This window comes from Parasteatoda tepidariorum, chromosome 8, assembly GCF_043381705.1.
Source record: "Parasteatoda tepidariorum isolate YZ-2023 chromosome 8, CAS_Ptep_4.0, whole genome shotgun sequence".
In the NCBI taxonomy this organism is placed as follows: Eukaryota; Metazoa; Arthropoda; class Arachnida; order Araneae; family Theridiidae; genus Parasteatoda; species Parasteatoda tepidariorum.
The window spans coordinates 64,747,980-64,769,214 of NC_092211.1; the positions used below are offsets into that span (position 1 = coordinate 64,747,980).

The 21,235-nt window shown below is 28.4% G+C and overlaps 1 protein-coding gene across 1 annotated transcript in view; it reads left to right on the forward strand.

Moving 5' to 3' along the window:
- LOC107438086 (misato mitochondrial distribution and morphology regulator) overlaps positions 1–19,791 on the forward strand; it is a 28,919-nt gene extending 9,128 nt beyond the window's left edge. The window contains exons 5-13 of the mRNA XM_016050299.4: positions 2,047–2,158; positions 3,815–3,926; positions 6,894–7,034; positions 8,548–8,700; positions 10,161–10,292; positions 10,734–10,918; positions 13,851–13,931; positions 16,077–16,192; positions 19,273–19,791. Coding sequence (XP_015905785.1) covers positions 2,047–2,158; positions 3,815–3,926; positions 6,894–7,034; positions 8,548–8,700; positions 10,161–10,292; positions 10,734–10,918; positions 13,851–13,931; positions 16,077–16,192; positions 19,273–19,472 — 1,232 coding nt within the window. The 3' untranslated portion in view covers positions 19,473–19,791. The remainder of the gene's footprint in view (positions 1–2,046; positions 2,159–3,814; positions 3,927–6,893; positions 7,035–8,547; positions 8,701–10,160; positions 10,293–10,733; positions 10,919–13,850; positions 13,932–16,076; positions 16,193–19,272) is intronic.
- Positions 19,792–21,235: the final 1,444 nt, after the last annotated feature.

Below are 21,235 nucleotides of genomic sequence, written 5' to 3' on the forward strand. Positions count from 1 at the left end.
AAGATTCCTGCTGACCACCTTTGAAAGATTGCTTATTTGTAGTAAGTGCAATTGAACTGTCAAATCTCTGATTGACTATTAATGTTGAAGGTTGACAAAGTAGCGGACGATTATTCTCAACAAAGAATATAATTTAAATTGCTGTTGAAGATTGACAAAGTAGCAGATGATTATTCTCAACGAAGAATATAATTTAAATTGCTGTTGAAGAGTGACAAAGTAGCAGACGATTATTCTCAACAAAGAATATAATTTAAATTGCTGTTGAAGATTGATGAGTCATATTTAACCAGGTTGGAAAAAGCACAAAATTAAAAAAGGACATTGTATTGGTGGTTCACGTTTTCTCTGTCTCTCTCTCTCCCTTTTTTTTTTTTTTGAAAGAATTAGTGGAACGTTTTTTTCTTCCTTTTGGTTGAAGTTCTTTCTTGTGTTTTTTACCACAATGTGAGATTTTTTCCTTAAATTAAGCAATAAAATTTTATTTGTTTTTTGTTTTGCAATATTTTTTCTATGCTACATTTTTGTTATTTATTTAGTAGTTAAGATAAAAGGTTCTTTTATTTTGGTAACTGCAACATTTTCATTGTATAAATGCTTAAATACTATTAACAATGACTTGAATGTGATAACAAGTAGGTTTAATAATGATCAGTTAAATATATAACAAATAAGTGACAAAAATTTGAAAAAGTTGACTAAGATACACCTTAATGCAAAATTCATGCTAGCAACAAGTGACTGTTGTTTAGAAATTGCTGTTTACAGTTACCTCACAATGTAAGTACTATGGAGAACATTGTGGTGTCATAAACATATGGCTGTTTGTCGGAGATTGCTATTGTTTTGAGGTTGTCATTAAGTATTGTATATTATTTATTATTGTGGCGTAACTACCACTACGGAAATTAATCATCAATTCACTGGTATATAAGACATGCTAACTTAATTCAATCACGAGTTGCCTTTTGATAGATGAAGGTTGACATACGAGGCCTGTCTGAAAAGTATCCGACCTTTGGCCGGAAAAAATATTTCGAATACCTGACGGAGTTGGGACCCTAATCCCTTTCAAAGTAGGCCCCTTGTGCTTGCACACACTTAGCCCACCGATCCTTCCACTGCTGGAAACACCTCTGGAAGTCTTCTTTTGGAATGGTGTTCAGCTCTGTCGTCGCGTTCAGCATTATCTCTTCTCTACTTTTAAAACTGGATCTTTTCAGTGGCGTCTTCAATTTTGGATACAACCAGAAGTCGCAAGGAGACAGGTCTAGAGAGTAGAGAGGTTGGCGAATGGTTGTAATTCCATGTTTGGCTAAGAAAGTGTGGATCAATTGGGATGAATGTGCAGAGGCGTGCTTTTTGTTCCGGCGACAACAACTTGGGTACGAATTTTGCAGCCCCTCGGTTCACGTTCAAATCTTCACGCAAAATTGCATGTGCAGAATCTTTACTCACTCCAACCTCTTCTGCAATCTCCCGCACTGCCAAACGACGATCTGCCATCCCCAAATTTCACAACCTCTCAGCATTAACTGCACTCTGAGCAGTTTGAGGCCTGCCACAACGTTGCTCACTCTCTGCTGATGTGCGGCCATCTTTGAATCGGTTGAACTACTCCTTAATTTGTGTCCCATCGCTTCTTCTCCAAACACCTGCTGAATCTTACAAATTGTTTGGCTTTGAGAATCACCAAGCTTTTGACAGAATTTCATGCAGTATCTTTGCTCAATTCGTTCAGTCATCTTGCGAGATAACTAAATCCGACGAACACTACGAACAGCACCTTACTTGGCGACCAACAGCCAGCGAGTTGCACAAGCGACCACGGTGAAACAATTCAGTATTGTGCATTAAGGTTCCACCTTCCACTGTGCAATAAGGCGCCGCCTTAAAGTCACTACTTTGCGCAGGAAAAATTAAGGTCGGATACTTTTTAGACAGGCCTCGTAGTCGTTAACTCCGTCCCCACATTATCTCAAATTTTAATGAGTGAAATTCTTAGATTTCTTCAAAATTAAATTAAAATTGTTTGATTATTTTCAGTGGATTCTGGTAACATTGCTTCATTTGAACATCCTTCTACCTCTTGGTCATATTTCTTGAGAACTAATTTACATCCTAGCAGTCTATGTCTTGTGAATGAATTATGTGTTGAGTATGATGTCTCATTTTATTTATCCAATTATATTGTAAAATTATTTTTGTGAAAATAGTGCTTAATTCTGTATAGCAGAAGATCTAGCTACTCTATTATCAGATCTCCATAAACTATATTGACTTTGTGAGTGCAAACAATGATTATCGCTATTAGGAATTTTCTGTTACTAAGCAAGAATTATTAACTTTTCATATTATTTGTTATGAGATTACAATTTCAAAGACTTAATGTGTAAATATTTTTTTTAAAGATGTTTATATCCAAAAATTATCTTGAAGTATTTTATGATTTATTTGTTCCAGACTAATATTGCGGCCATGCTTAGCTACAATAAAATAAAAACACTTAAAAACTCAAAAATTCAAAAGTGCATGTTTCGGTTTTTAAGTATTTATATCTAAAATTAATAGAGACTATTTAATAATTGATTTGTTCCAGACAAATGCAGTAGAAGATCTATAAAACACAATTCTTTCTCCTTAAATCACATTAGCTTTGCTAGTGTAAACAATAAGAAGTGTAATTAAAAAATATCTATAACTAAGCAAGATCTATTAAGTTTTTATATTATTTTTAAGCATGTTACAATTTTAAAAGTTAAAGAAATCAAAATTGATAAATTTGCTCATTCCCAAGAAAAAATAAATTATTTTCAGTAAATACTAAATAAACATATTTTTGCATTTTTCATTATTTGAATCTAATACCTAATTATTTTAAAGCATTTAAGATTGATCTGTTTCAGATTAATATTGTCATGTTTGAAAGGTAAGTTATAAGATATATGAAATGATCTATGTAATGCAAAATTCTCTAAAATGTAAAGCCTTGTGTTTCAAGGTTTGCATTATAAAGATCTAATGTATTGCTGCCATGTTTAGTTAATGATCAATATGACAGAAAATTATAATGAAGCACGAATAGCTAATGCTCAATATGAAGCGCTAAGTCTCGTATTTCAAAATCTGCATCAGAAAGATCTTCTGTATAAGTATAGTAGAACTAAAGAATTCCCGTGTCAGAATCGCAGTGACACGACAACATTGTCGCAGAATGTTGCAGAATTCTTGTAGAAAGTTTTCTTTTCTACAGAAATTTACACGTAAAATTTGATTCATACATTAAGATTATCACTTTTTGTATTATCACATTTCTTCCAAAAGAAATGCATTAGGTGTTATTTTCTCTCTAAATTACATTAGAATTACCCTACTTTCTTGTAAATTTTCCAATTGAATTGTTTATTTAGGGTCCATCTAAGATATTTAGTCTTATAACAAAATAATATTTGCAAAATTATACACATATAAACAAATTTCTAACAATATCTTTTTAAATTTTGATTAAAAATTAACTATTAAATTGTTTAAATCATGGCATTTTTTTATAAAACACTTTTGATTTTCAAGTTTATTGAAGAAAATAAATTAAAAACAATTATCTTTATAATCAAAATATTTTTATTATCTGAATTAAATTGGCCTAATTTCCTTAAATAATTGAGGTTTTATTGTAATTTGTTATGATCAGTTAAAACTAATACGAGTTCAGTTTACAATTATATCTTTATTATTTCTTTTAATATTTTAAACACTTTGAAATGTTCATAGGGATGTTTTTTATTTTTGGTAATACAGTTTCTTTTTTCTACAGTGATTTAAGCCCTTATGAATTATATAGTAATGGAGAAGCAATTTATAGTAAAAACGGAGAGCAATTTGAAGAATCTCTTAGAAAAATGGGTGAAGACTGCGATTGTTTGCAGGTATGTTCTTAATCATGAATCTGGCTTGCTTTCTGAGCATTAATATTTGGTGTTTTTTAAATGTGAATACTGTCTTGCAGCTATGAAAATTCCTCTGAACACCAGACTTGAATGGTTACTTAGATGTAACCATTCAAATAGGGTGTGGGGTTAGTCAATTCGTTTAGGTATAGGCTGATGAAGACGATAAACAGTTAAAAATTAAAATCTCAATTGTTATATTAGGAATTGTCAATAAATAATAATTAAACTAAAACTGTGTTAGTAAAAAAAATTAATTCTCGTCTGAAATGTTGTAAGGAAAAGGATTCAAGAGTTTTTCACTCACTAGGTTGCAGTACTTATCATGCAGGCAATGATAATGAATCAGAAGCTGTGAGTTCATTTATTTTACTTCTCAAGACAATGCGTTATGAAGGAACCCATCGCAAAGAGTTGTTTTTTGCCGACCTCCTGAAGCCAATGAGAACGGAGAGGTTAACAAAGCTCAGAAGGATTGAATTAACGCAATAATAATTACATAATCTTTAGCGCTAACATAAAATACAAATCTAATTGAGTTGTTTATTCTTAAGAAAAGAATTGAATCTAATAAATTATCCTTCATAATTGATCTTAAATCATTATAAATGTATTTTAATGCTGAGAATAGTCATCCTACAGCAATTTGGCTAACAGGCAATAAGTTACAGTGCAGCAGGCCACTTGAATGTCTGAAAGAAATAATAAAATTGTTGGAGCTTCTGCTCCAAGAAAAACTCAACTCCAGAACACTTTGCTCTGGGCTGTGGCTCAGGCTCCCTGCGGTTGCACAACAAAGCTAGACCCCACAAATCAAAACAATAATGGAACTTCTTTCAAGAATTCAAAGGAGAACTCTTGATCCACCCACCTGCATCACCCGTATAAGGAGATGGAGATTTTAGCATTTGTTAAATCAGGTACAGGTTGGGGGTAAAAAAATACTTAATTTGTTCTGTTTAAAGGTCAGGTGTGTGAGAGAGGGAAAGGCATTTTTTCCCAGCGGTAATAAGAATCACGTCATTTGTTTAGTTTTCTGGTAAACAGTAAAGATTTTCTTTCATTTTTATTAGCATTAAAGAATTGATGAAGAAAGTCAACTTTAATTTGTATATCTCTAACCTTAGATGCATAATTTTTATGAATATTTTTCATTATTTCGTATTGATTTAGGCCAAAATATTATAATTCGATTTTTAATAATTTATGGTTATGAAATTTGACGAAGACAGGGATGCGTGTGTCCCTTGTCAAATATGGACCAATAGCTCACTTTCAAACAATAATTTTTAAAATTTGCTTTATTTTGCATTTATTTAGATCTAATAGAGGCATTAATTGGTCATTGAAATTTCTGTTATTTACAAAATTGTTGATAAATTTTTGAATATGAATGAAAAAAATAAATCAGACTCCTTTTTTTATATTTTAGTACGAATGTTATTCTGATAATCTAACAGATTTTTTTAGTAACTATTAAGCTGTTTTTTTTAATAATTAAAAAAAATACCAAATATCTTTTTACTTGTAATTAGAGAGTCAGAAAATATAAAGAAGGGACACAAGTGTCCCATCTGCATCAAAGGGTCAATTATTGATATTGAATTTAAATGAGAATAGTTATACTAACTTTAACTATGATTCCTTATTAACGATACAATTTTATAAATTTAGGTAAATTTACTTTAATAAATCCTACAATATATTTATGTTCACAATGCTGTTAAAAAATAATATCCCATTTCTAATGAGAATTTCAATTTGATTAGTGTAATTAGCTGTTTATTGGAATCACAATCTTTAGATACAGATGTGATCACATTAAACAAACAGCAATATACTTTAATAAGGAAAGAAAAAACTCATAATTTCATAGTTTTTTCATGATAAAAAGAATGTGATAATTGAAGGGGTGCTTTATGGTCATTTTTAATCTTTGTTCCAGAATGAGATAAAGATCAATCAATTTATGAAAGCAACTATTAGTTGTATGTTGTGCTGTGAATTATTGTTCTGAAATAATTTGTTGTGCAAAGCCTCATTCTTAATTTCAACTGTTATGTTTCATTATATTTATATTAAGCTACTATGAAACTCTTTTTTTAAGCGGCAAATTGTTTTCTTTATTTGTTTGTACTTTGAGCAAAACTTTGTAGTTTACTTTAACCATTACAATTATACTAAAATACTCTTTAGGCAACAGATTGTTGTTCTTCGATTAATTATAAAATGTAGAGTAAAGCATTTACACAACACCCCTTTATGAGTCAGGGAGTTAAAGCACCACAATTTTTAAACAAAGACGTGATTGTGGTATAAGTAAAGCATTCACACAACAGCCCATTATGAATCAGGGAGTTAAGCCACCACAATTTTGTGACCAAAGACATGATCGTGGTAAAAGTAAAGCATTCACACAACAGCCACTTATGGGTCAGGGAGTTAAGGCACCACAATTTTTAAACAAAGATGTGGTTGTGGTATAAGTAAAGCATTCACACAACAACCCATTATGAATCAGGGAGTTAAGCCACCGCAATTTTGTGACCAAAGGCATGATTGTGGTAAAAGTAAAGCATTCACACAACAGCCCCTTATGGGTCAGGGAGTTAAGGCATCACAATTTTTAAACAAAGGCGTGATTGTGGTATAAGTAAAGCATTCACACAACAACCCATTATGAATCAGGGAGTTAAGCCACCACAATTTTGTGACCAACGACATGAATGTGGTCATGCCTTTAATAAATTATAAAATGTGCAAAACTTGAATATCAATTTCAACTGATCAGATTTTTTCCCAGAGATATTAAGAATGAAGAGTCTTTCTACACGTTAAGCTGACATTTAATGTCTAATCTGTATATAGTAGACAATATGCATAAATATTTGAACCAAAGAATGTTGTTTATTGATTCAGACCAGTTATTGTATGCATAATTTTTAGGGATTCCAGCTGATATATGATGCATACAATGGATTTTCTGGAATAACTGGACAATTTCTTCAACATTTAGATGATGAATACAAAAGACGGCCATCTTTATGTTTTCCTGTGTATCAAGATGACCTTGACATTCCTATTGATGTATGTAATTCAAATCTTTTTTTATGTATCAAGAAATCATTTTGAAATTTCACTCATTTAACTTACCCTTGTGTGTAACATAATTTATCTAGCTTATATGTTATAAAATTTTTCTTATATAGTTTATCCTTATGTGTTATGTCTCACATGTAGAATGTATGTTGTTTATACATTAGGTGTTATTATATCTTGTGTTAAATTTTTAAGTTTAACAAAGTTTCTATTTTGCTATTTTAAAAAATTTAAAGCATATTGAATTATGCACAAACTGAAAAAAAAATAGCAGTGTCTTAAAATGTAGTGTTTATTTAAATTTTTAATGATCATTTTGAATCCTCAAAGCAAGATTTTTTACAAGATGTAGGTATAAAGTTTAAATATGGGTTTTTAATTTTCTATTTATTTTTAATTTTATAAATAAAATTTTTACGAATTGCTTTTAGAATTTGACCCTTTATATCTCAACATCTCTGATTTTAATAAAAATTACTCATACATTAGAATACATCATTCTAAGCATGTAAAAAATAATAAAAAAAATTTACAACATAAAATAAAAAAAATTATTGGAAAAAAATTGATTTTTGCAACCTTATGCAAAATGATAAAAAAGTTCTTGTTGCATTCCTGCAACATTGTGAAAAATGGCACTAAGATTGAAAGATTCAAAAATTTTAATTCATATGAAAATTTTTAAAACAGTTGTTACTTTTCTTGTAACAAAGTCCTACACCACTTTTCTCACAAATAGTTTGTGTAAATCCTTTGCATTTTGGGTATTTGCATCTGATGATTTTGTTAGCCCAATTAAGCCAGTGCCCAATTTCATCTTGGCGCACTGGTTTTGGCCGACAATCGCCGAAATCGTCCTTCAAAATTTGTTGGGGGCAAAGACATAGGCTTTTTGTGTATGTTGCAGATAAGCAACAAGGTGATATAAAGGGTTAAATTTAATTATTGTTTCAATTTTTATGGCTTTAAATTTTCACGTTTTATGTTTAAATTATAATTTTTTATGTGAGAATTATAATTTGAATGTTTCAGTCTCCAAAAATTGTATCCCCAAAACGAGTCTAAAAACTAACTGTGCAACTCTTATTGTTGTATGTTTTTTAATTATTTTCCTTTTAAATGTGCTGTATTTTTTAGATGAAAATTATTTTACTCCAATGCAAACTGTGAATTATTCATGAAATTGATATTTGAAATGTTTTATTTCTTAACGAAACTCAAAACTGTGTACATCCTCCTTAAATTTTAGCTTTTCAACTTTTATTATTATTTTTTTTTCTGACTGTGCAAATAATTTTTCTTATGTTATATTTTGCTAGAAAAAATACTTTTATCATTGAATTGTACTTTACATCATTAAACAAAGCTCTAACTTGTAGGCAGATTTATCTTTGCTTTAAATGTGATTTATTATTTATAGTATAAATAATAAATCACATTTTTAGGTATCAAAGTATAATATACTGTGTTAGAAAATTATACTAAATGTATTTTTTTGCAGGATGTCAAGAAACAAAAGCATCGTCTCTACGCTATATTGCTGTCTATGAGTAACATGAATAGCTATTGTACTTTCTTTTCTCCGTTATCCTTGACTGATGATGTTGTGAATTTATCATATCCATATAGACAGTTGCCATGTGTTCAATATAATGTAATTGTTTTATTTTGTCTCTAAATTTTTATTTTTCTAATTTTTACTGTTTCTCTATTTTAATTATTACTTTCTAAATTTTTACCCTATTTTTTTACTATGTATCCATGCCTGTGTTAAAAAATGTATTTAAAATTTAATGTTCATATAGTAAAAATTATTCATATAGTGAAAATTAGCCTCGCTTTTGTTACTTTTTTGCCAAGATACTCGTGGTGTGTTGAATTTTGTATCATTTGTGGGAAATGTATAAACCTAGTTGAATTTCTATCACTCGTAGAATTTTTTTATTAAATTTATAAACCCTAATTTTTAATTTAGATGCCATGCCAAATACAAGTAGTGCTCTAAATCTACAGTATTTTCTAATCATTAAGTCATTATTTAACACTAATTAAAAAAATTTTAGTCTCTTTCTTCACTGTTTCTTCGAAAATGAACTGTGCTGAGCCCAGATTGTTCTGAAACTGAAAAATTTCGAGCTGGAAATTTATATGCGTGTAAAGCAGGAAATTGATATGCCATCATTTTATTTTGTATGAAGTTCTTATTGAAAAATATAGTAGAATGCATTTCTTCTTTTTAGAAAAATGATATAAAAGATATTTTATGTGAAAATCAGTTGCAAAATTTGCACTTATTGTCTTACTTAGATTCATTTTTGTTAGCTAGGCGTGAGCAAAAATTTGGCAAATAATTTAGACTTGCACTAAAAAAAAATTATTTTTTGCAAATAGAAGGGTTTTTAAAAGATTTGTTTTAAAAAGACTATTTATATGCCAACTCGTATTTGGCATTTATCATAGTTTAAACCTAATTTGATAATAATTAATTATTAAACTAGCTTATTGTTAATTAACAACCTATTTCAAGCTCATTTAGGATTATTTAACTTCTGATAAGTCATGCATATAACGGATTTAGACAAGTACCTCTTCTAATAGTTTTCCAAAACTTCTATTTCGTTTCTTTTCTTTAAATCCGAAAAACCTTTTTTTCATTAATTGAAAACTTTCGATGATTTAATAATTGAACAAAATTGATTCATGATTGTTTAAAAATTGCTTCATGTAAGTGATCTCTGTAAAGCCATTTAATGATTTTTTTAAAAAAATTGTTACAAGTAATCGCTACACATTTTTTCAATAGTATTGTTTATTTTGCATTAGAATTCATAAATTCTAACACGAATTCTAATCAATAATATTAAAAAAATGTGTATTAGTCTAAAAGTTTCTTTCAGCTACACATGTTTCAGATTAGTAAAGTGTGATTCAATATTTTTCTAACAATTTTTATTTTAAAGTTTTTTGTTTGTTATGAGAATGAGAATTTTTGTTAAATGAGAATGTAAAGCGTCATTTTTTAATTTTTTTTCTTGCTTTTTTCACAGCTTCATTTTTACAGAACTTAAAATACAAAGTTATATTATATGCAAAAAAAAACTTTATTTATTGAAGGAAAAACTGTTGTATCACACAAGTGCGATATTTGCTGCTGCTATTGAAACCCTGTCTTCTCCTTTTCGCCTCAGGTCTGGGAAACATAATATGTATGATGCAACAAATTCCATGGCAACATATGGAAGAAAGGTACTACTTTTTAATCAATCCGAACTATATATATATATTTAAAATGTATGAACATATGTATAATGTAACCAATTCCATGGTAACTTATAAGAAAGGTTACAATATTTTAATTACATTAATTTGCAAATTTTTTTACAAGCAGAATGTGTATATTACAACCAACTCCATTGCAGCATGCGGAAGTTATTGCTTTTTAATCACTTCAATATGTATATCTTTTTAATTGTTTCAGTATGCATATTTTTTTAAGGAAAAAAAAATGATATGTGTAACTTGCTACTTTTAATGTTCTTTTTACTACAATACAGCCAATTCCATGACAACATATGAAAGAAAAGTAATACTTCTAATCACTCTAAAAATGCCTTCATTTCGACTTGAATATCAAGATGTGAGTTATTATTTGAATGTTTAATGTTTTATATTTTTCTTGTTTTACAGTTAGTTTCTTCTAGTGTTTCTTTGCCATTTCCTCTTGGTCACGATACCTATTTGAGTTCCATGGTTGAAACAGATGTTCCTGAATACTATATGACATCACTTTCACCATACTATAAGACAGAATGTGAAAGAACAATAATCCAGTCAGCAGTTCTAAGAGGAGTACCAGCTGATAAATTCCAGAAGTATTTAACTTTATTTTTAAATCTTTTAAATTGGCGAAGAAAATAAGAATTTGAATATTTATTAGCACTTCTAAACACACAATTTGCATGGTTGTGTTTTTGTTTTACACAGTTTTTCAGAATCTATATTTTTGTTTTGTTCTGTTGTTGTTTTCCAACCACATATTTTTCTACTGTCCCTTTTATAAATATTTAACTATCGGATGAAGGAAGACGCATTTTTACTTGAAATGTTTATGTAAATGGTGTCTTAAAAAGAGATAATAAACATTTTTTTGATTAAAATACTTCATTAGCTTCAAAAATATGCAGATGGAAATAGAAGTCCACATGTTTAAAGTGCTAAAAAATATATGCCGATTCTCAAGACTTGCTAGACGCTGTATTCACGTCTGGCGAGTCTAGCCTTTCTTTTCTTTAAGTTTTTCTCTTTTTAGAATGATTTCTAAAAACAACCTTGTTAAACTGTAAGGTTATGGGAAATGGATCATTCAGCAAAAAGGTTCGTGAAAAAAAGTATATACAAATATATAACATGCTCATTTACAGAGTGTGTTGCCAGTTGGCTATGCTCAATATTTTTGGAGGGAGAATTTTCCTCATAGCTGTATGAGCTTCATAAAATATTTATTGTGAAGGTAAATGCTGGCGTAATATTCTCAAAAGGCTGATTTTATCCTGGGCATACACAAGTAAAGACAGGTCTAAACTACATTTTGCTATGATTCATAATATAACTATTCATTTCATAATTTTATTTTTATAAAATTCCAAGCAGTTGTTCTTTTCTAAAGTTTGTATTTGATTTTTTAAAGGATTTTGTTCCATGGTTTCTTCAGGGTTTAGAAATTCCGGGAAACTTAAAATTGTCTGAAATGTTGATTTTAATGCAAATAAATAAGTTGAATCTGGAAAAATCCAGCAATAAACCTAGAAATGAATCCATTTTAAAATTCCCAGTTGGAATAAGTAGCAAATAATGAGTATAAATATAAGTAGCAAATAATGAGCATTTATATTCTTGTGAAATCAAGCACTTATGAAATTTATTTCTTGTGAAAATTCCAATGCAATTAAACTAAAATGATCTGACATTTATTATACAAGATAATATAAATTTGTACAAAATATGTTAATTTCTATTTTCAAAATTTTCAACAAGCATACTGCACATTTCGGAATGTAAGCCTATTCATGTATGAGCTGACTGGTTGCTTTTTTTTCTTGAAAATTTTCCAAGATTTACAAAATCGCTATATAAGCTGACATACAAAAATAAGACCTACAATCTCTCTGGGTAACTTTCAATTTCTTTGTTCTGCCCAGCCATTCTAGTTTATTTATTTACCTTTGTTCAGACATAAAAACCCACTGAAGGGTTCACAAATTATTTCCTCCTTTTTATGTTTTCTCAATCTTTTCTTTTAAAACTTTTTTAACTTATCAGTCAAGATTGCCATCCTCAGCAGGTTAACGTGCTAAAACCCAAGTAAATCGGAGACTAACAGAGAGAGCTAGGAAAATTCTAAAGCTAGCATGTTTAACTTTTCCTTTTTTTTGTTTGTTTGCTGTTTTATGAGGAAGAATGAGCAGTAAAAAACAATCTTATTATATATAGCCTTGTTGTATATGGCAAAAAGGTGGATTGGAATCTAATTAACATTTTCTCAAAGGAGCCAGTTTATTTTAGCTCTAAAATTGCATAGAACCCCAGGATTCCTTTATTTTGCAAAAATTTCCATTTTGGCATTCATTATTTAGCTCTCTTGTGTGTTACTGGAATACTATGTTTCATATTTTATACTTGTATGTGTTGATAAGTGCATTTGTGTATTCATAATATGTGTGTTCACATGTGAAGATAACATATTCAGGGTATCCGCGCACCTGGAAAGTCATAAAAAATCATGGAAAGTCATAAATTTCGGTATTGAACAAAATTTGTCATGAAATGTCATGATTTTAACTATTTTTTTAAAAAAAAATCATGGAAAGTCATGGATTTGGGTCGCCAAAAAATTTCATATTTAAAATGGAATTCCACTCCCCCAATTTCATGGTGTTAAAAAAATCTGAATTTGTAATAAAATCCCCACTCAGAGTCATATTTTATTAAAATATAAAAAGTTTTTATCATGTTCTTTAAAAATTATGGTGTTTTTTCAGAAATGAAATGGATCCTTTATTAGAAACTAATTGCCAAGAACATTGAAAATGAGTGGTTAAAATGTAAAGTACTTTTCAAACTGGGTAACTGGAAGACAAAAGCCACTTTTGAACCCCTTTGAGTTATTCTAAAAATAAAGAAATTTTTTTTTTGAAGGTGGGAAAAAACATTGTCCTTCAATAATTTGTTTAATTGTACTATCTGGTGAATTGATGTTCCGATAATTGAGGTTCTACTGTATGTGTATTCACTTGTATAGGTAACACCTACATTATAAATTTAAGAATATTCAAAATCATGGAAAATATTTTCTTGAGTTGACAAAAGAAGGGTTATAATATCTAGAAGTGTAAATGATAAACGGTCTCATATTGTTCTAAGCTTTTAAAAAAATTACTCATAACACTTTTATGTTCTGGACATGTTTCTAAAATATGACTCCATACAGCTTAATATTGTTATTGTACCAGCAAAAATTTTTAAAATAAATTAGAGTCTGCTAAAGTTATTTGTATCTATCTAGCTGAAGGAATTGAGTTTTTTCTATTAGTCAGGGAAGAAAATCAGAGTATTTTCTAGAATATATGCTTAAAGTATGTTCAAATAATATTGCAAATTAAGTATACCTCACATTCTAAGTTTAAACTCTAATTTTGTAGTTTGGCATTTGGTTTTTATGTTTGATGTTCTTGAAAAAATATTCTAATTGTAAATCTTCATTGTATAATGAATATTCTTATTGAGTTTTTTTTATTTTTTATTTAGACCTGGTAAATATTATCATTCTCCAGATAATAAAGAAATTTTTGGTGAATACTTGAACAAATATTCTCCTAGCTCTGTGACGTAAGTTTTACACTTAATTCTTTTTTAAGTTTTATTATTTTTGTAAAGGAATCAGTTTTTCTCAAATTTTATTATTTTTTAAGAATACTTGTTTAATGAGCATAATTATTGAAATGAACACTTATTTAGTATGGCTCAATGAGATTCTGAGAATTTTTTTGATTGTATCATACTGGAAAAAGATACTGCCTACTCTCACACATTTTTTTTTACTATAATGAACAGTTTATATTTTGAACAGTATATATTTACGGTTTCCAGTTCATATTTTGTATCTATATACTGTAGATAAGGTAAATATATAGAAAGTAGATAATAGAGGTGAAATATAATGCATAGTTCTACAATTGTCTAAAAATTTCAAATGTAATGGACAAATTTTGCTATTTTCCTATGTATAATTTTTTTAAATATTAAATTGTAATAATTTAGTTAATTTGAAAAATTCAAAAATTTTTTTTAACGATCTTTCTTTTCTTTTGAATGATCTTTTCTGGTGAACTCAACGTTTATAGGTAGTACTTTTTTCTGTTTTTGTCTTCCTTCTTTAAATATCTTGTTTAGGTTTGTATCTCTTTTTTTATTAAATAAATCACTCTATTCCTTATTGCAATGTGTTTCTTCTTCTTATTTCAAGGCACTACAGCCTGTCGCTGGCCAAAGCCATCCCAATTAGTTTATTCATCTGATTCTATCTGCACCAAGGCTCTTCCGGTTTCCCTTATTTATGACATTAAAGTCCTTCTCCACCGACTCAAATGCCTAATTAGTAGTCTTTCTCATTTTCTGTTTCGCGTGAGATTAGTAAATGTGAGCTTTTTTGCCAGATTTTTATCATCAGATCTGAATAGATGTCCAGTCCATTGTAGTCTGTTGAATTTTTTAGGTCTTGAACAATATCAGACTGCTTGTACTTTTTGTAAATTTCAAAGTTAAACAAGGATCTCCAGCTCTCATTTGCAAAGACTACACCAAATATTTTTGCGTACCAAGGTTAATTTATTTTCATGTAATTTGGCTATTGACCTGCATTCACTCCCATAAAGCAGAATAATGTTGAATTAGTGTTTTATCTATGTAATTTTAAGGCGAAATTTTAGTTGGTTTTTGAGATCGGGATTGCATTTATTTGTCATAGCAAGCCTGTTGTTTATCTCAACAATCAAATCTTTGTTAGTACTGACGATGGTTCCAAGATATTTGAAATATAAAATTCTTTCAAAAGTGTAATTCTTCATTGTAAGTGGCCGATGATTAGCAGAAATCTTTATGAATTTTGCAACACGTTTCTATATTATTTTTCTTTTGGCATTTTGTGTTGAGACACTGAGGAAGGTTCGTGTTTTTAAAATCGAAACTATATTTATGCTTTATTCACATTCTTTTGCTTTATTCTAAGCGTTATTGCTTATAATTATTAAATAAAGGACTTTCAATAAATTATCAGTGTAGATTTATTATTTTCCCTGTTTATAGAAGAATTTATAATATAGCGGAATTAACAGGAGTAAGTAAAAATATTATCGAACCAGTATTTACAAACAATAGACACAAATTTTTACACAAATCGACGATGTGTAAAGAAAAATGTCAAAATACTAGTGTAAATTCATACTATCCAATCTTAAGTCAATAATTTTTATTAAAAGGAAACCGATAAAAAAGGAATTACAACAACTCAAAAGCAACTCAGGATTATAAATGCTAAAATGCTTAGGACTTTATATTGCATCATGCTATCAATATAATTTTACTGAAGTAAATTAAATGTGATGGAGATTCTAATATGGGAAGTATACTATTCAATTCTGTACTGACTGACCAGTTCCTTTTATTGTTGTTGTCCTAAAGTTAAAAGAAACTTTGAAAAAAGTGTCAAGATGCTGAAATGGATTGTCTTCATTATTATCGTTTATGGTAGCAAGTAATTGCAGGCCTGTTAATTGTTAATTTACAATAAAAAAGGGAAACCATTGAAGTTTCAAATAAATTGGAATTGAAACATATTAATGTTTGTTTTGAAAACTTTTGTTTATTGGCTAAATATTTATTATTTTTTTCTTATGATCAAATACATGCATTTTATTATGTATTTCTATTATGTCAAAATACGTAATAAAAAAAATTTGTTTTCCCATCTTATAGGACTGCCACCATTTTAGAGGAAAAATGCAGTGTTGCTTTCCCATTTCCTAAAATCTTTAAAAACATAGTTAGTGACTCTGGTTTTCTAAATTCAGCTGTTAGTGATTGCAGTAAAGGTGGGTTATTTATTTCATCTATTTCAACAATTCTCTTAAGATTTAATTATTTAAAAAAAATTTATGAATGATAATACAAAATGAAGAATAAAACAAAGAAAAATTAAAGACATGTGAAAAAGGGGGAAATAATAAGTAAAAAAATAACAAACAACAGTTAAAAAAAATAATAATATTTTGTAATCTGGGAATCTTTCTGCGAAAACATTATTAAATCATTCTTGAAAAATTTCCGTCCATGTAAGTTGATCTGATTTCGCTACTCGCTTTATAGTCACATTTTACTGTTTTTTCTTTTTCTTTTATTTTATTTTCTGTTTTTACATGTTATTTTTACTTATTTTTACTTTTTGTGTTCTATTTTGTTTGTTGTAATTTTTATAAAAATTTTTTGAGTGCTCCTCACACTATTGTATTAATATATTTTGCTTTGACTTTATTGATACAATATCAGAAAGCACTCTGTTTTATGGATATAATCGTGTGGGCTGATGAGAAGATTATATCTTTTTTTTCCGGTTTTTTAAATAAAATTTCTCTTTTTTTTTTTTAACTGTTTGTTATTTTTTTACTTATTATTTCCCCCTTTTTCATATGTCTTTAATTTTTCNTATATTTGTATATATATATATATATATATATATATATGTTATTAAAATATGTGGAAAGTAGAAACTCAAGGACATAAAGCTTTAAACCACATTTAAATATATATTTTGGCATTCAATGAATTTTGAAAAAAAAATTATGTTGTCAACAACAATCTTTTATGTAAAAAACTGTTACACCATCAGAACCATTTTAAAGAGAAATTTACATTCTTATGGCAGAAATTTCAATTACCTTCTCAAAAATAAATCACTCAGTACAAACTATAAATAACACTCAAAGAGTTTCAATACTTTGGTTTAAAAAAAAATCTTTGAAGGTAGAATACACATTTATTTCTGAAATTTCAAATTGCTGCATCTTTTCCTTTCCAATAATTGACCATTGAGTGCAGCAATTGACCATTGACTGTAATTACCACTCCATCCCTTCAAATATTTTCTTTAAAATGACTTTGAATGTACATTAAATATTTTTCATTTTAAATTTTAGATGCCAATGTCAACTCTTTATGAGTGTATAATATTCTCTGAAAAAACCATAAATTCTTGTTAGAGCAAATTTATAGTTTTTAATTGTGAAAATCACAACTGAAAAGACATGATTCTTTAAAATTTTTATAATCTTTTAAAATTTTAAATTATATTTGTAAAAATATATAATTATTTTTTTAATGGCAGGCTCTGAACTTTTTGTTCTTTGTCATGGTAGATGCCGGAGGTGTTGCTCATGTTTTGTTGCCTGGTGAGCACCTTGTGACCAAAGTCACTGGGGCGAGCAACATTACCCACGCCACACCCCTACAGATACCCGTTGGCCTCTACACCTCCACAGATACCATAGGGTGGGCCACATTCACACATCACGCGATAAAGGACAACACACAGAGAGAAACATCCTTGTCCTGAGTGGAATTCAAACTTGCAGTCTTTGACCTTACAGTCAGACACGCTGACCTCTCGACCAACTGGCCGGCAAAAAAAAAAACTAGTCTAAATATGAATGACCAAATGGGCCAAATCCAATCTGCTCAAGGGATAAATGTGGCCCCATAAATGATCATTGAGCATCCCTTATCAGAATTAAAATAAAATTGAGCTTCAACATTCTAAAAAAGGGAAGAGTCTTTAAATGTAGAATGAATGGCATTGTCAACTCCTTATTAGTATGTGATATTCAAAGAGAAACAATAGAACAATATTGTTGTAAAAGAAATATTTAAGTTAAACAGATGAAATGTTTGATTTTTAATTGTGGAACTAACAATCTAATAAAAAAGCAGGTTATTAAAAAAATTAAAAAACATTGTTTAAAAATTTTATATGATATTTGTGAAAATGTAAAATAGAGAAGAACAACTTGCTGCCAAAGGGTCAAATGTATGGAATGGTCAATGTGCAATTTCTGCCAAAAATTATTAAGGAAAAAATAATGCATAGCATAAGGATTTTAAAACAGTTTCTCAAACTAACTTAAATTAACTTATAAAAAAAACTGTGTAGTTGATGAAATCCTTTTTTTTTTTTAAATAAAAATTCTTTTTAACCAAAAAGTGTTTTTGGGCAGTTTAATTTAAAGGTTCATTTAAATATTAAAGATAAAGTAATTTATCTACAGTCAAAAAATTATGAAGTTAATTCAATTTAAAAAAGATGGAAAACTCATATGATTTAATAAATAATTTTTTTAACTATGACAAAGTGTAAAACTTCAAAGTTTTGTAATTCCTAACTATTAGTCATGTATTTTGTAAACATTATTTATGTTTTCTTGTATTTAATGATTTAATTCTTTAAGCAAATCAATTTTATTCTTAATCTTACCACACTCATTATCATTTGTCATAAAAACTGAATTCATTGTGACTTTCCAAAGCTAGATGTTTTATGTGGTCTTTTTATGATAAAGCTTGGGTGCTCCTTATGTGAATTGTACAAATTGTACATTTTTCAAACTGTGTCGAATTGTTAATTTCTTAATATGTTATTATATTTTGCTAAATTTATTTTTTAAAAAAGATTTAAATGAAGAACTAAATGTCAATTATTAGTGATAACTTAAAAGATTTGTATGATGCAATTCTATAAACCACAATTCTCTATAAACCACATTAACTTTCTGGTGTAAACAATGAAAGTTACAGTTAAGAAACTTCTGTTACTAAGCAAGAACTATTGACGTTTTACATTGTTTGTTAAATGATTTACTGAGAGGTTACAAAGAGGTTCAAAAGCTAAGCAAACCAAAATTAATAATTAATTTTTATTAATTCTAATGTTCTAGAAAACTTCAATTTTTTTTCTGTGAATAATGAATACTACTTGAATTTTTAGGTATCTGTATTAAAAAATAAATTTAAGGCATTTTAAGATTGATTTGCTCCAAATTAATATCGCCAGTTTGCGTTATAAAGATCTTCTACTGTATTATATCTTTTGGCATGACTTGATGATCATTATTCTATGTTGTAGGTGCTGATAAAATACCATTAGCAGCTTCTTTCAGCAGTTCTGATAGTGCATCTCAGTTCCTGGAAGATGTATTATCCCAAGCCAATAAGAACAGTTTTAAAGAATACATAAAGTGTTCTGAATCATCATTCGATAGAGATAGTTATCGTGAAGTGATAGAAAATTTGATAGGCTTACAAGATAATTACACAAACTATTAATAATTTTTATTAAAATAGCCTCATTCATTTGTATAATAAGAGTTTATCTGTTGTAACCATTGAATGTGATATCTTTTGTTTAATTATGGGTTTGTCTAATATTTTTTAATGCTATACTTAAATCATCATTTTGTATTATAAACATTTTGCCACTCAGAATTAAAAATGCTTCTTGGTTATTCTTTGTACCATTTTGTTAATGAGTTTTTGTTAAAATATGGAATGACAGAACCAAATGTAACTTCATTTTCAGTGAAAATTTTATTCATGACAGTGATTTTATTTGTAATAGCAAAATAAAGCATTTGTTTCCCATAAACGGATGAAATTCTTTTTCTCTTTAAAAGTTTTTACATTGAAATTGTTTTAGTTTACTACAGTTGTTTTACTTTACTATGACTACATCTTATGAAATATTGTAAAAAAAAAATTCCATCGGAGAAATTACCAAATTACTGTTTTTTACCTTTATAATTTTTACTTTTTTTAAAAAAATGTTTCATCTTTTTTTATTTTTGATACATTTTTTTACAATTATCTAAATTTTTCCCATGTTTACACTCATTCTCGGGGAAAAATTGAAATGCAGGAAACTTTTGGGGGAATCTCAGAGTAGATAAAAATTATGCCTAATTTTTGTCTGGAAAAAGATTTCCTGAAAAAATATTTTTAATTCTTTTCCTAAGAAAATTAAAAAAAAAAAAATAGTAACCACTAGATTAGTTTTTAAGACTGAACCAGATACAATATGTGTTTCATTCATAGTGATATTAAATGCTTATTCTTTCGTTTTTTCACCAATGTGTTTTGTTTACCAAGGCTATTACCATTTTCTATTAACTGATATGCTGCATTATTGTGTACACTACAAACTGTTGTTTTGGAGTCTCTGAAAAAGCTCACAAAGTTTTTTCTTCTAGAAATTGAATATGAACCCAACTTTATTTTATTCGTAATTTTAACTTTTATACATTTTGACTGCAGAGTATTAAGAATATATATATATATAAAATCTATATAATATATTATTTTGTATTTTAATATTTATCTAATAACTTTTACTTTTAATATTCTAATATTTTTTTATTGTCAAAGTGAGTTTATTACTTCTTTAAGCTAAAAAAATTCTTCTGGACTTAAGTATGATTTGACATTCCTATAAATTTATTTATTCAATTGGACTCTTTCCAACTAATTATCGGTGAAATATTGTATTTATTTTCCCAAAGAAAAAAATTAACATATTTTTATAATTTTATATTCCTTAATTTAGAATGTTTTTTATTAGAAGTTCTTAAAAGAAAAAAATTATTTTATTTCTCCTTTAACGATAGAACAACCTGAGTGGTAATTTTGTCTGCAAATCGTCGTTGAGGAATGTTAAGTCCTAAAATAATTATAATAGCTAACTTCTTTTCTTCAACTTTTGAGATCTTCAAAAGCAGTAGAAGAAAATTTTATTAGGATTAACTGATAAATTGAAGTCCTACTTAGAACGATCATAGATCACTATAGAGATTTGAGTGTATTTCTCGGACCTGCCACATTCTTTGGCTTACATTGCTTATCTTTATTTTATTCGCACACACGCTTGTCTAGATTGACACAGTGCAAGATTTTTTTTGTTCACTAAGGAGATCAATCTCCTGCTCGTTACTGCTCACCAACCTCCTGGAATGAAGTTCTTTTCATATGGCTTTGAGATATGAGCACAAAAACGGCTTCGGCAAATTCGTACTTCCATTCAAGAAATGATAAAGATT